The 13220-nt window shown below is 34.3% G+C and overlaps 1 protein-coding gene across 1 annotated transcript; it reads right to left on the bottom strand.

Moving 5' to 3' along the window:
• Positions 1 to 5721: 5721 nt before the first annotated feature.
• On the bottom strand, positions 5722 to 9172 carry LOC144850845 (carbohydrate sulfotransferase 1-like). The gene is made up of 3 exons (XM_078708320.1): positions 9055 to 9172; positions 8556 to 8896; positions 5722 to 8339 (listed from the first exon to the last, which is right to left on the bottom strand). The coding sequence occupies exon 3, from the start codon at positions 8085 to 8087 to the stop codon at positions 6918 to 6920; it is 1170 nt and encodes a 389-aa protein (XP_078564446.1). The 5' UTR covers positions 8088 to 8339; positions 8556 to 8896; positions 9055 to 9172; the 3' UTR covers positions 5722 to 6917.
• Between the last annotated feature and the right edge of the window lie 4048 nt (positions 9173 to 13220).

Here is a 13220-nt window from a genome sequence, read left to right as displayed (position 1 = left end):
ATACCGGTAGTAGTTTTAAAAGCCTAAGAGACTATAACTTGCGTAAACCTAACATCTGTATTTGAGTGGATGAGATCATTTTGTATGGGCAAACTTTTTATCTCGAATTAAATTATTAAGGCTGTTATGATAGGCCTACTTGGTGATGTACGATACACAGCATGCCAAACTGAGAGCCTTGGCGAGAAAAAAACGATTTCATATGCAGTGAATCATTAGAAATACAGTATAAGTCAGTTAGTAGACTTAAACGATAATCACTTTAACCGATATTTAAATCCCGACAGTTAAATACAGCAGTATAAGGAAGCTATATTGAGACACTGACATATTACAGATTAACACGTAGTCGATGTACTTGTGCATTCACCTATCATAGCGCAACATGAGTCCTAATCATGCACGCATAATTTCAATTGAACATTGCTGCAGATATTCAACCATTAAAGGCCTACATGATTTTTTTTCTCATAAATTGACCAAATACAGTTTGCTTTATACATTTTTCATGTCTGGTAAAATCTCTGATGCTGCGAAATGTTTCAAAAATATATTTTTATTTAACATTTCGAGAAAATTATAGGCCTATAGACATATGAATCAAAGTAAGTCTGAGACTAAAAACAAAGTACAGATATTTTCATTAAAAAAATCTTTCCGCGTTGCCAATTCAGTTTTTGTATCCTTATGCAGCAAAGTGAAATAGAAAAACATCTAATTTCCTGGAGATGCTCTTAAAAGTGCATTGTCAATGAAGTCTGTAATATTAGGCAATCGAAGACCTAGTAAACTGAGTAAAACTGACGAAACAGTGCGATAGGCATACGTATATTGAAAAGTCACTTGGGTGGTTCGTAGGCGTTGATCAATGAAACACAAAGTGCATAATACAACACAGGACACAATGTACATGTATCTATAACAAGAATTTGTGATTGAAGTCTCCTTTTTTCTCTTTTTAAAATTATCATTCCCTTCTCTTCGATGCTGTCAGTGCAGTGACGGTTCGGGCATGGAGGTTTATTTTTTACCCCGATGGTTCACATACCATGCCTTGTAGACGACGTTCTTTCACACATTTTTCACTTTTTAGCTACCCACTTAAATTGTTCTTTCTTTTGCAGATCACAATACACACATGGAAGATTGAAATTTTATTTATTTAATTTAATTTCCCTCGGTAATCTATCTACAATCTTGTACACCATCAAATCGACCCGTACTGTTTTTACCGTGACATACTTCTTGTTAATTTGCTCTATTCTCTATGGCATAAATAATTTTAAATAATGATAAACCTTCGAAAATGCCCATTTCCAAATGTTGTAGTTCAATGTTGGATTTTTTTATCGAGGTTAATGGCAGCTTCTTCTGTAATGTGGTTTTCAGCTGTTGACACACAAATTATAGACCAGTTCAGTAAAGTAAACGTATTTTGTGATTGCAGCTTCAAAATGACACGTTACAGAAGTTGTTGTGTCATTTGATTTATAACATATTTTATGAATTCAAACATGGTATGAATTGTGAGCACTTGTTGCAGACATCCTGGGCAAATACCTTGAGTAGCTCTTCCGATATGCCTTTCAAGGGTCTCTTCCGCCTTCACACTTGATTACGGTAGCAGACATAAGCAAGCAGCTGAAAAAAGGGATTGTCTCAATTGTTTTGTTAAACAGATCTAAAAAATAGAAAATAAAAAATGATACATTAGTTATTTCAAATAAATCTAATAATGATTTTAATCGGTAATATCCTATCGTGCATCGAGTAGAAATATCGTAATTTTACCATATTTTCATCACTTTTTTTATCACACCATAATAAAGAACACTTTTGGGACCGAGGTTTTAGTTGGTCTTATAATTCTCCGACTAGACCGACACTTATAAAGTGGTATTTAAATTACCCTATTTAGAGGGAAATTAAATGTAAAATGCTTATCTTGCACCCCGCTGACGAGGAGTACAGTATAACTATAACCAGGTTGGTTTGTCTGTCCTTTTGTCCATTGTGTGCGTGTCTTTAATTTGAGGGAAAATTTGAAGAAAAAATGTTCAGTTGTCACCCAAACCGTGGTCTTTGGTCTCTAATTAGAGGGATTCTTTAATAGGAGGGAGCAGCTAATGGTAAAATATAGGCGATCATTCGGGGAGGATTGAGAATGAAACTGTTTCTACAATTAGTTATGAGGCGGGTAGAAATTAACTAACCCTTTCCAAACGATTCAAGAAAAGGTCTGACATAGATAGTTCATAGTTCATCAAACTGAACAACATTATTTGTAGGCTTTTCAAAAGGTGAAGTTTTGTTTTTTTCTTTTTCTTTGCTAAAACAAACTTGAATAATGCCGGGCACTTATTAGGATCAAGGGTAGGTGAAAGTAGAACACCATTCATTAAATCTATTTTTGTAAAAGTGAAGGTCAACAACATACTCAAGAACACGTAAGCCTACTTACTACAACAAGAGTCTTTTGCAGGTCATTTTAAAGTATCATTTAAAATCATAATTTAAAATCGCATGTAATCTCAATAAATGCACCCCTTACCCTCTATCCTCTCTCAATGCACCCTTCGCCCTCTACCTTCTCTCAATTCACCCCTTATCCTTTATATACTCTCTCAATGCCCCACTATCTACCTCTCAATGCACCCCTCACCCTCTATACTCTCTCAATTTACCCCTCACCCTCTACCCTCTCTCAATGCACCCCGCCATCCTCTATACTCTCTCAATGCACGCGTGACCCTCTACTCTCTCTCAATGCACCCCTCACCCTCTATACTCTCTCAATTCCCCACCATCTACACTCTCTCAATGCACCCCTCACCCTCTACCCTCTCTCAATGCACTCTATACTCTCTATGCACCTCTCATCCTCTATACTCTCTCAATGCACGCTTCATTATCTACCCTTATATATCTATCCTCTATACTCTCTCAATTCACGCTTTACCCTCTACTCTCTATCAGTGCACCCCTCATCCTCTATACTCTATCAATGCCCCACCATCTATACTCTCTCAATGCACGCTTTACCCTACTCTCTCTCAATGCACCCTCATCCTCTACGCTCTCTCTCAATTCACCCCTCACCCTCTATACTCTCTCAATGCACCCTCATCCTCTACGCTCTCTCTCAATTCACCCCTCACCCTCTATACTCTCTCAATGCACCCCTCATCCTCTATACTCTCTCAATGCACGCATAAATAATGACTTAACCATGACTAAGTGCTGTTTCAACTATTCGTGTGATGAAAACACGTACGGGTATATTATATGGTAATGATGACATTATGTGAAAATTCTTTAATGTCAAATTTCGTTTATTTTAACAATCTTATCTAGGTTTGATATTAACTTATTTTGAACGGAAACGGCGACATTTGACACTATATACATGGTGGCAATTGAATAAATGAGTCGGTATGACATGACAGCGGGTTATAACTAAGGACCGTGGGGAGTTATTTATCTTGATTTGACGATGCTGCTGTTATCATCTCATCTATACTCATCTTGCTGACTTAATACACACTATTCGTTTTGGTGCAACTGCTTAGAATTTAGACTTCATACTAAAATGATGAACCAGGCGTACGGTGGGAGTTGACGTGCTTACATTCCAATCCCAAATTTAGATCCCGGGTTCAATCCTTACCTAGTAATGTTCTAGGGTCTTCAGGTCTACTGTTATAAGCAGGATAACAATCCAATCTTCAATTATTGACGCGAATTACTTGCTGCTGCTGGATCCCAAAGAAAACAAGGTCTTAAAAAAAACCAATTTAATTAGTATTCTTTTAAAAACTTGATGCCAGATGTCTTTGCAATTATGTAGAATATTAAAGTCCAACTTCCGTAGTAATTTACATTTAAAAACTATTAGAAGAAATATAAGTAATGTAACATGTTCTAGCCTGAACTCAAATAAGAATTACTTTACAAAAATTGCAATCTTATTCGAATGCCGGTAAACCCTATAACCGACAAAAATATATAATGTGCGTAAGTGAACCTATAAGTGAACCTATACTCATTTAGCTCCCGTAGCTATACTTGTCATTTACGATCATTTGTGTGTATCATTACAATGTTCCAGGGGTTAATTCGCTGTGATTAATAAATGTACACTGATGCATGTTTACCAAGTCGCTACAAATTATATTCCCTGATGGGTGACGATGACGAAATACACAATGCGGATACCGTATACAATATAGGCCTACAGTATTTATTATACTTCCAGAATGAAATCATCATTTTCTGTAACTATTTCAATCATTACCTGAATCTATGTCCTGTTGTTATTCTTACTTATATTATGTTTGCCTACCAACGAGTTATAACCTCAAAGGAAATACATTTTTTCAAATGGTACCGTAGTTGAGCACAACTTGTGAGATTACGCCCTTCCCTACATCCTGACAGTTTCAACAATCAGGGCCGGAAGAGTGATGTAATGTAATTTCGCTCGTCCCTGATGAATATTAACACCATTTGTATAGATCAGTCATTTAAAAAATAAGTGATTAGGTCAAAGTCATGTTCCTCGCGATTTCTTTTATGAAATTTCCTAATTTAAACATTTGTTTCAGAATCAACTTGATCTTCCATTTGTCTTTTACATTTTTTTTCATGAATTATGCATTTATGCATTCAGATCGTTATTTATTTGTACAAGTTGGCCTCCTGTGATAAATATAATATATGTGCTACATATAAGTGTAACAATTATGCAAGCCTGGATGTTTTTGAACATTTTTATTAGGTACTAATCATCATTCTGATACAGTGAGCTTTCGATTTAATTTTCGACGACATATAGGATCTAGGACTTATAATGTAAAGTATGTATTAGGCCTATAACCATGTATGTCCCAAGTCGTAATGATCCTCTAAAATCTATTTGGATTACCCAATATTAATCGTATTAGGCATATATGCCTGTGATCCAGGGTCGTCACCTAGACCAAGGCAATCTAACAACAGGATATTGAGCTCCGGAGAACAAAGAATTTATCTATGGCTGCGACATGATCAGTTTCGATTCATGCCGGTTAACCGACACCGCGCACCGCGGCGGAGAATATGTGCTGTATATTGTGCGGTACTGTTGGACTTAAGTTCAAAGAACTGTTACGAGTTCCTATCGTGGCAAGGCAAGGCGGGCTCATCGTCCTGCTGTTAGATAGATGCCTTGCCTATAATCCAGCCGATCGGGTGTCGAAATTAAAGGAATTGTCAGAAAATTGCCAAACCAATTTCGAACGCATGTATCGCATGGCTAATCGTCGTTGCTCGAGAACTCTCTTACAATAATTCAATCCAAACTAAGCAATATCTTCTTCTAATTAAAAACCCGAATTAAAAGACATTGACTATATAATTTCAATATAAAATTTAATGACAAAAAGAGAGATCGACGTTTCGGTACCATCATAGAACCATTTTCAAGATCAAGTGAATACAAAACAATAATAATTATGTGCACTAAGCACCAAAGTTGGTGACAGGATATTTGGTTTCTATGATGGTACCGAAACGTCGATCTCTCTTTTTGTCATTAAATTTTATATTGAAATTAAAAACCCATCGAATTAAACACCACTGGTTTTATCTCATGGCACCCCACTCATGAAGTAGAGGATATTACAAGGCCTGATGCGTATGTGTTGAAACTGTTATTCAATCATATCAAACCGTACAGTCATATAGGCATACATTAATATGTATTTTAATAAGTGTATTTCTTTTATGTAACAAAATATAATAGTCATAACCATACAAAAATTACCATTTATAATGGTCAAGTTGTAAAACACAACTTTAGAGACATTATTTAGGCCTATACTATTTTTATTTTATGTATTTAGGCACATGTGGCCAAGGATTACCAATAGTAAATTAATCACTGTCTTACAGGGCAATCCTCCAGATACAGGGATTATAATGGGTTATAAATGTGTACACTGGACCTTATGGTTTATAGTCCTTATCCAAGAAGACTTGTTCCACCACCAGAACTAGGAGCGAGTCGGCCTAACCATGAATTAATTTATTTCTTAATCCATGGCCATGCCGATATTATTGGCTCTTTAGTATGCTCGGCCATTTTACTCGCTATAATTCATTATTTGGGCATTTACATACACTTCGTAAACAAGCTGGGCTTGTATAGTAATTATATTGTTTTATGATATAATTATTAATATTAATTCTAGAATATAAAAATATGTTATTACAGATAGTAGATAGTATAGGCCTAGGCCTCTGCATTTATTTTAATAATAAGAAGCTAATACAGAATTAAATGAAAGCAACTTTCAACTGCAGTTGTATCAAGTTTAATATAGTGCCTACAGTAGTATTGGTTAGTTTAATCATCCTAACTCAAATCGCTATAATTAAAACAACCTGTGTTTAAGATTTAATTACGCATTTTATAACTTATCGAATGAATACAGTAGACATATCTTCACTGTCAATTGATATTGTTAACAAGCTTGTATTTATTTCTGGCTGTTTTACTCTACCTCTTTGATTTAGCTTTCTGTTTATTTGTATCAGTAACAGATACTCACATCGTTATATTTTTTTTACTAATTTGTCTTTCGATTCATAGGCCTATAAACCACTTCATGGGCCTATAATTGGAAATAATAATTTAATAATTTGAAAATTCATTTCAAAAATATAGTTCGTGCTTTTATAATGTTATAATAATATAAAATGGTGTCAATATTAAGATAAAAGTGTTAGATTCAAATAAGCACGTTTACATGTTAAACTACCCATAGGCCTACTTGTCTCGAAAGACTTCTAAAATATTCTTTAAAGTGCATACGAACATTTTGTGCACAAATGTCACAAATAAAGTATATTATTCTGTGCATTTTGAAATACCACCTTTACACTCCAATCTCTTCTCTACTTTTCATAACTGGAAAATGAACATCTTGTAGTTGATGTTCAGTGTAAACATTCACATACCCTAATGATTGCATTGTTTCGGCACATGTTTTTTGAATTTCAAGTACTGTAGATAAATTGGAATTCATCCTCCACGCATGGGCGACGTCCGAAGACTTTTTATTTAGTTTATGATTCTTATGCTCGCATGGGTTCGATTGCGTTTGATTTTTTCTTATCGTATTTTCAACTATCCATTGCTGTATTTTTTGAGTGAAAGGTATTTGTAAAAAGTCGTATACTTCCCTTGCTGCTTCCATTGGTTGCAACGAAAGATCTTCAAATCGAACTCGTTTGTAGTTTCCAAGCAACCACTTTGTTTCGCTATCCCATAATTTGACAATTTCATTAACATGTCGACATGTCCAATGCATGCCAAATAATTTGTTACTCATAACATATCTTTCATCAAACGTATTCTTACGTGAAAAGTGTATTCCTCTTGGATCACGTACAAGATGGATGATTTTCAGATTATATTTTCGTACTAGTTTTTCTAAAAATGTAATGTCAGTTAATTTAATCACTTTAAAAAACTTATATGGGTGAGACTGACATGTTTGTGTAACGTTTTCAGGCGTCAGGTCCGGACACTGCTTGAATTTCCGACGATTACACGGCCCGGGCTTTGCACCTTGAGTAATTTCCGTTGGGCATAGCTTAATAAGTGCGTTACTAGAGACTCGGTGAAGAATGTCGTTATTAGTCTCTTCAATCCATGTATTTAGTAAACTATTTGTAAAATCACATTTGTACATAGTTTCAAGTACTTTTGTTGTCTCTGCTTGTTTCACCTTCTCCTGTCCTAGAAATCGTAAAGGTTCAAATAAATAGAAAATATCATCATGCATATTGAACAACTGGCCGGTGAAAGAAGATCCTGAACGCCAAGACGCTATTAAAATCACGTTGACTGGTTTTACCGTCTGTTTATGCGTTATAGATTTTTGTGTAGAATCGGTATCTAATTGATAATATCCTGAACTATTATTCCCAATACTTTTTGGCACTGTGTTCCATTGATCAAGAAAAAAGATGTACAAAACCGTCACAAATAATATAAGTAGGATTTTTCGAAGGCTTTTCCGAAAAAGTTTCAGTCTCATCATGATGGAACAATTTTATAACAAATATTCTTGATCGAAAAAGTTGACTTCTTATTATGGTCAGTAAGTATAATCGCCTTCTTTCTTCAACGTGTGTTCTAATAATACTCAACTAATGATTCCATGTATTGATTTTAAATCCCAACCTTGCAAAAATTGTACTCCCATATGCCAATAGTCTAGGGTTGTGACCTTCGTCAACGTCTCAACCATGATATTTCTCTTCCGATAATCCATCTTGCGCCAAGCTGCTCTCTGTGTATTAAATATACATTAGAATATAACTTCCATACATGTGTGTTTTTGTTTAAATCTATTTAAGGGTGGGGCTACGTGTATTCAAAGCGTAATTGTTCTTTACCATGGTCAATTTATTTCTGTAAATTATTTAGTTATAGGCCTACAGAATGTTATTGAAATAACATTAACTCATTGTTGATAGATAGATATAGCTGATAACCTTGCATTTACCTATGTTTACTACTGTGCTTCATGTCACTCTCTTGTCGGTTACCTCTTTCCATGTCTGTGTCTTCCAATCCATGTAATATATTCATCTAGAATTCCAACATTTACTGTAAACGATTTCTTATTTGTCGATAATTCTGGTTTCTTCTCCCCAACATTGTAATTTTTGGTTCAAAATTTCAATAAATAATGCTAATTTACTTCCACCTAGAGATCTACGGCTACCATCTTCAATGTCTTCAAAAGGTCCACAACAATGATGATCACTGCGTGTGTCGCTCCAGTAGTGTTAAAAGGTTATGAATGAAAATCTACCACCTCAGAGATACAAAAAATCACTAGGCCTGTGACAGAAAAAAGTGCGTTATTATAGATGTGTCTACCAGGTGATACCAATTATTTATGTTCATTGCAGATGCAAGTTAAGTCTATTGTGGGCTACTAACTAACTTAAATCAGAAATCCTTGATATAAAATTATATGACTAAAAACAATTACCTACCTGCAGATCGCAATGAAATAACAGTTGTAATCATTATTGTGACTGGCAATGTAATAATAGCGTTGATACGACGATTATCATTATTTTGATCCTACAACATCCTGCTTGCTCAGCAGTTATATAATAATGATCTGAAATTATTATTGATTGAGCTGTTACATCGTTGCCGTGTGGGGGCGCTAGTATATTTTAATTGTAGTTCAGAAGATTGGCAATATACATCATGAACAATGTTATAGGCCTAGATGTTAAAATGTAGTAAATTATGTAGAACATGGATTAAGGAATAGAAGGATATGCATCGACGGTGACATCAAACGATTTTCCAACGCGCTTGCCTATACTAAAGCACTGCTGCCAATAAAACAAACACGCTCATTGAACTCCGTGTCTCTAACCGCGGCCCTCTATAGAACGCTCTATCAACTGTTACATTTTTTTAGAACAAAACGTAGCCATGTAGAAATCGTATGCGCAGTCTGATTGTTCTATTGACATGTCTGCGTCGATGATAAATTGACAACAACAATATATTGCTAAACAATTCTGTTTTAATTTCATCACAATCGGACTACGAAAAGTTCACTTTCTTACGACCGGTAATTTTAAGTAGTTGGTAATATTATTAAAATATGCAATTCGTTTGAATGGATTACTAATTCGTTTGAACGGATTACTAATTTGTTTAAACAAATTAATAATCTGTTCAAACGGATTAGTAATTGTTTGAACGAATTAGTAATTCGTTCAAACGAATTACTAATTCGTTCAAACAGATTAGTAATCCGTTTAAACAAATTATTGAAACAGATTAATAATCTGTTTGAACGAATTAATAATAATAATAATAACTTTATTGTTTCTCTTTTATAACAGAGGCACAATTCTCAAGAGATGTGCAACAAAAAAAAATAAATATGGACTTATCTTACTACACAATCAAATACAAACATTATAAATTATTACATTAAAAAGTATATACACATTAGGTTATAAAAATACATTCAATACATTTGAGCGAAAAGTAAAAGATTATGTTATGGACGGATATTATAAATTTCGTTGCGTTCTTTCCATGCAGTTGTTAAAAATAATTTACAATATTTGTCAAAGATGTTACTTGCTAATACATAGTTAATATTGTTTATACATTGGATTTGATATTCTTCATGAATTTCTAGGTCGTCAAAAAAAATGTGATATTTAAGTTCAGGTGAGCTTGACGTGAATAAGTCCCATATTTTATGCAAATCATTGTTGTATAGATCTTCTTTAAGTTGTTTAAATATTGAGTTTCTAATATTAATTAATCTAGTACAATTGAATACAAAATGATAAATTGTTTCTTTTTCACCACAATTACATAACAAACATGATCCTAGATTTTGTGGTGACCAAGCTTCCTTTCTTCCTTCGAGTGGTAATGAGTTAGAACGAGCTTTGAATTTTAGACTTGATGCATGGTAGCTACGTTTTTCCAATAAGTATTTTTCCATTTTAGGTTTATTTTTATATCTTAAGTAATTTGTTAAGGATGATTTAGTTTGAACCTTGTTAAACCATGTTATGTTATCTTCTATAATATTTTTTTCTTTAAAACCATTAAGCCACTTATTACAATAATCAATATTGAAAAACATTTGCAAATCAAATTTGTTTAAAATGGATTCAATCTTTTGGAGCCATTTCCAACTGAGTCTATCTTTAAGAACAAAGAGAGCTCTAAATAGTAATCTTGGCCAGCGATGTTCTTCCATATTTTTTAGCCTATAAAAGTATGTTAAGAATCTATCTAACTGTATTGATTCAACTGATTGCCAGCCAAGTTCACCATATAGAGCTTCCTTTGCGACATTTCTGGGTGCCTTTAATAGATACCTGGCCATTTGGTATTGTAAATTTTCAATTTTTTCTATAGAGTTCTTATTATCACATAACCATATACTGCTTGCATAATTTATGGTTGGTATACCAATTGATTTCCAAAGAATATCACCATAGTATATTCTATTGAAGTCTTCCTTCCCATTTATTATAGATTTTATATATGATATTACTCTATTCCCCTTTTTAACTACTTCATCAATATGGTAGGTATCTTTTATTTTCCTCGATACAAACATCCCCAAATATTTATAATTATTAGTTTCGTTAATAAAGTTATTACCAATTGGCCATTTTCTATATTCATTAAGGCGTTGTCCAGCTACAATAACATTAGATTTATTAAAATTAAACACCATTTTCCATTTTGTTGCAAAGTCATTTGCTGCATCCAAAAGTAATTCTAAATCTTGCTCACTGTCTCCAATCAGAATTATATCATCAGCCCAGAATAGACTGCCAATATTTATGTCAAAAATATTAATTCCTAATTCTCTTTCTTTAATTATCTTATTAAGTTCATTTATATAAATAGTGAATAGAATTGGAGACAGTGGGCAACCTTGTTTGACCCCTTCATCAATTAGGAATCCGTTCAAACGAATTACTAATTTGTTCAAACGAATTACTAACTCGTTCAAACAGATTAGTAATCCGTTGAAACAAATTATTAATTTGTTTAAACAAATTACTAATTTGAGATCCCTCTAAGGCATATCCTCTTATCGGAACTTTTGCAATTACCCGACTTAAAAAATGGACGAGTCCTTAGTTCATTCGGCAAGCGTATTTTTTTTTTCCAGGACGAACGTGGGCAGAAATCATGAATAATTCATTACCTTAATTATTTTGTATTATAAAGAATTGCAAGATAGCTGATATACTTCCTAAATATACTAAATCTAACCCTCTAAATAATCTCTCTCAACTATTAAAAAAAACATGTTCATAAAAGACCTCGAACCGAGGGCTCCAGAGTAATAGGCTAAAGCCTTTACCACTAGACCAAACATTTCGGTTGGCAAACTTATATAGCGCCCTCTATAATGTTCTCTATTATGTCATAATTATTCATGAATTATTCATGATTTCTGCCCACGTTCGTCCTGGAAAAAAAAATTACGCATTCGGCAATCTACATCGTTTGGTAAAGCAGGTTGTTCGTTTATCAATGTACGTTGTCCGTTTGTAAAAAATACGTTGTTCGCGTAAAAGTAGGTTGTTCGTTTTTTAAAGTACGTTGTTTGTTTTACATTAGTTCGTTCGTTTGTGAAAGTAGGTTGTTCGTTTGTGAAAGTACGTTCTTTGTTTTAATTTAGATCGTTCGTTTGTGAAAGTAGGTTGTTCGTTTGTGAAAGTACGTTGTTCGTTTGTGAAAGTACGTTGTTTGTTTTACTTTTGTATTTTTGGCGGCGATTGCCTTCCATATTCGTCGCCACAGAAGCTAGCGCTAAAAATATAAAATATTAATCTAATTTATTAAGATAAGAGCGCGCGAAAGCATAGCCAACAAGGTTAAAGGTTGTTGAGCATGTGCATAAATATAAACAATATATTAGGCACGCGACCTTTTCGTAGTTAACGACGGTTAATTATACTGTGTTTATTTTGTAACATCCGCGCTCTGTAGGTTATTAGAGTCATGGAAGGTTTGATCTCAAACTGATGCATATCCTTCTATTCCTTAATCCATGTGTAGAAACACCAACAGCTTATGTAGTACAAACAAACCTATGTCTGAATTATGTACAAATGCATCTCTATAGCAATCAGTCTATGCATCTCTCGTAAACGAGAAGCGATCCTCCTTATTAAAGGAGGTGGTCGTTTAAAAGAGGTGGTGGTCATTATTAAGAGAGATGGTGGATACGAGACATGGCTTTATGAGAGACCCTTACAAGAGGTGGTGGTTTTTAAAAGAGGTGGTCTGTTACGAGAGGTAGTTGTCGTTAAGAGAGAGGTTGTCGCTTACGACAGGTGGTCAATTATTAGAAGCGGTCCCATATGAAAGGAGGTTGTTGTTTACGAGAGGTGATCGCTTACCAGAGGTGGTCGTTATGAAATATGGTCGATTTCGATAGGACGGTCGATTATGAGAGTCAAGAGGCGGTGGTCCTTTAAAAGAGGTGGTCACTTACGAGAGGTAGTGGTCGTAAAAAGAGGTGGTCGCTTACGAGATGTAGTCGATTATGAGAAGCGATCCCTTATGAGAGGATGAGGTCACTTACGAGAGGTGGTCGATTATCAGAAGCGGTCCCTTATGAGAGGAAGTGGTCACTTAC

This window comes from Antedon bifida, chromosome 8 (assembly GCF_963402885.1).
Source record: "Antedon bifida chromosome 8, ecAntBifi1.1, whole genome shotgun sequence".
Classification (NCBI taxonomy): Eukaryota; Metazoa; Echinodermata; class Crinoidea; order Comatulida; family Antedonidae; genus Antedon; species Antedon bifida.
Note: the sequence above shows the minus strand (reverse complement) of the source record. Positions and strands in the feature narration are given on the sequence as shown.

Coding starts and splice junctions, on each gene's coding strand:
- LOC144850845 (XM_078708320.1), bottom strand. CDS start 8,087: ATGATGAGACTGAAACTTTTTCGGAAAAGCCTTCGAAAAATCCTACTT.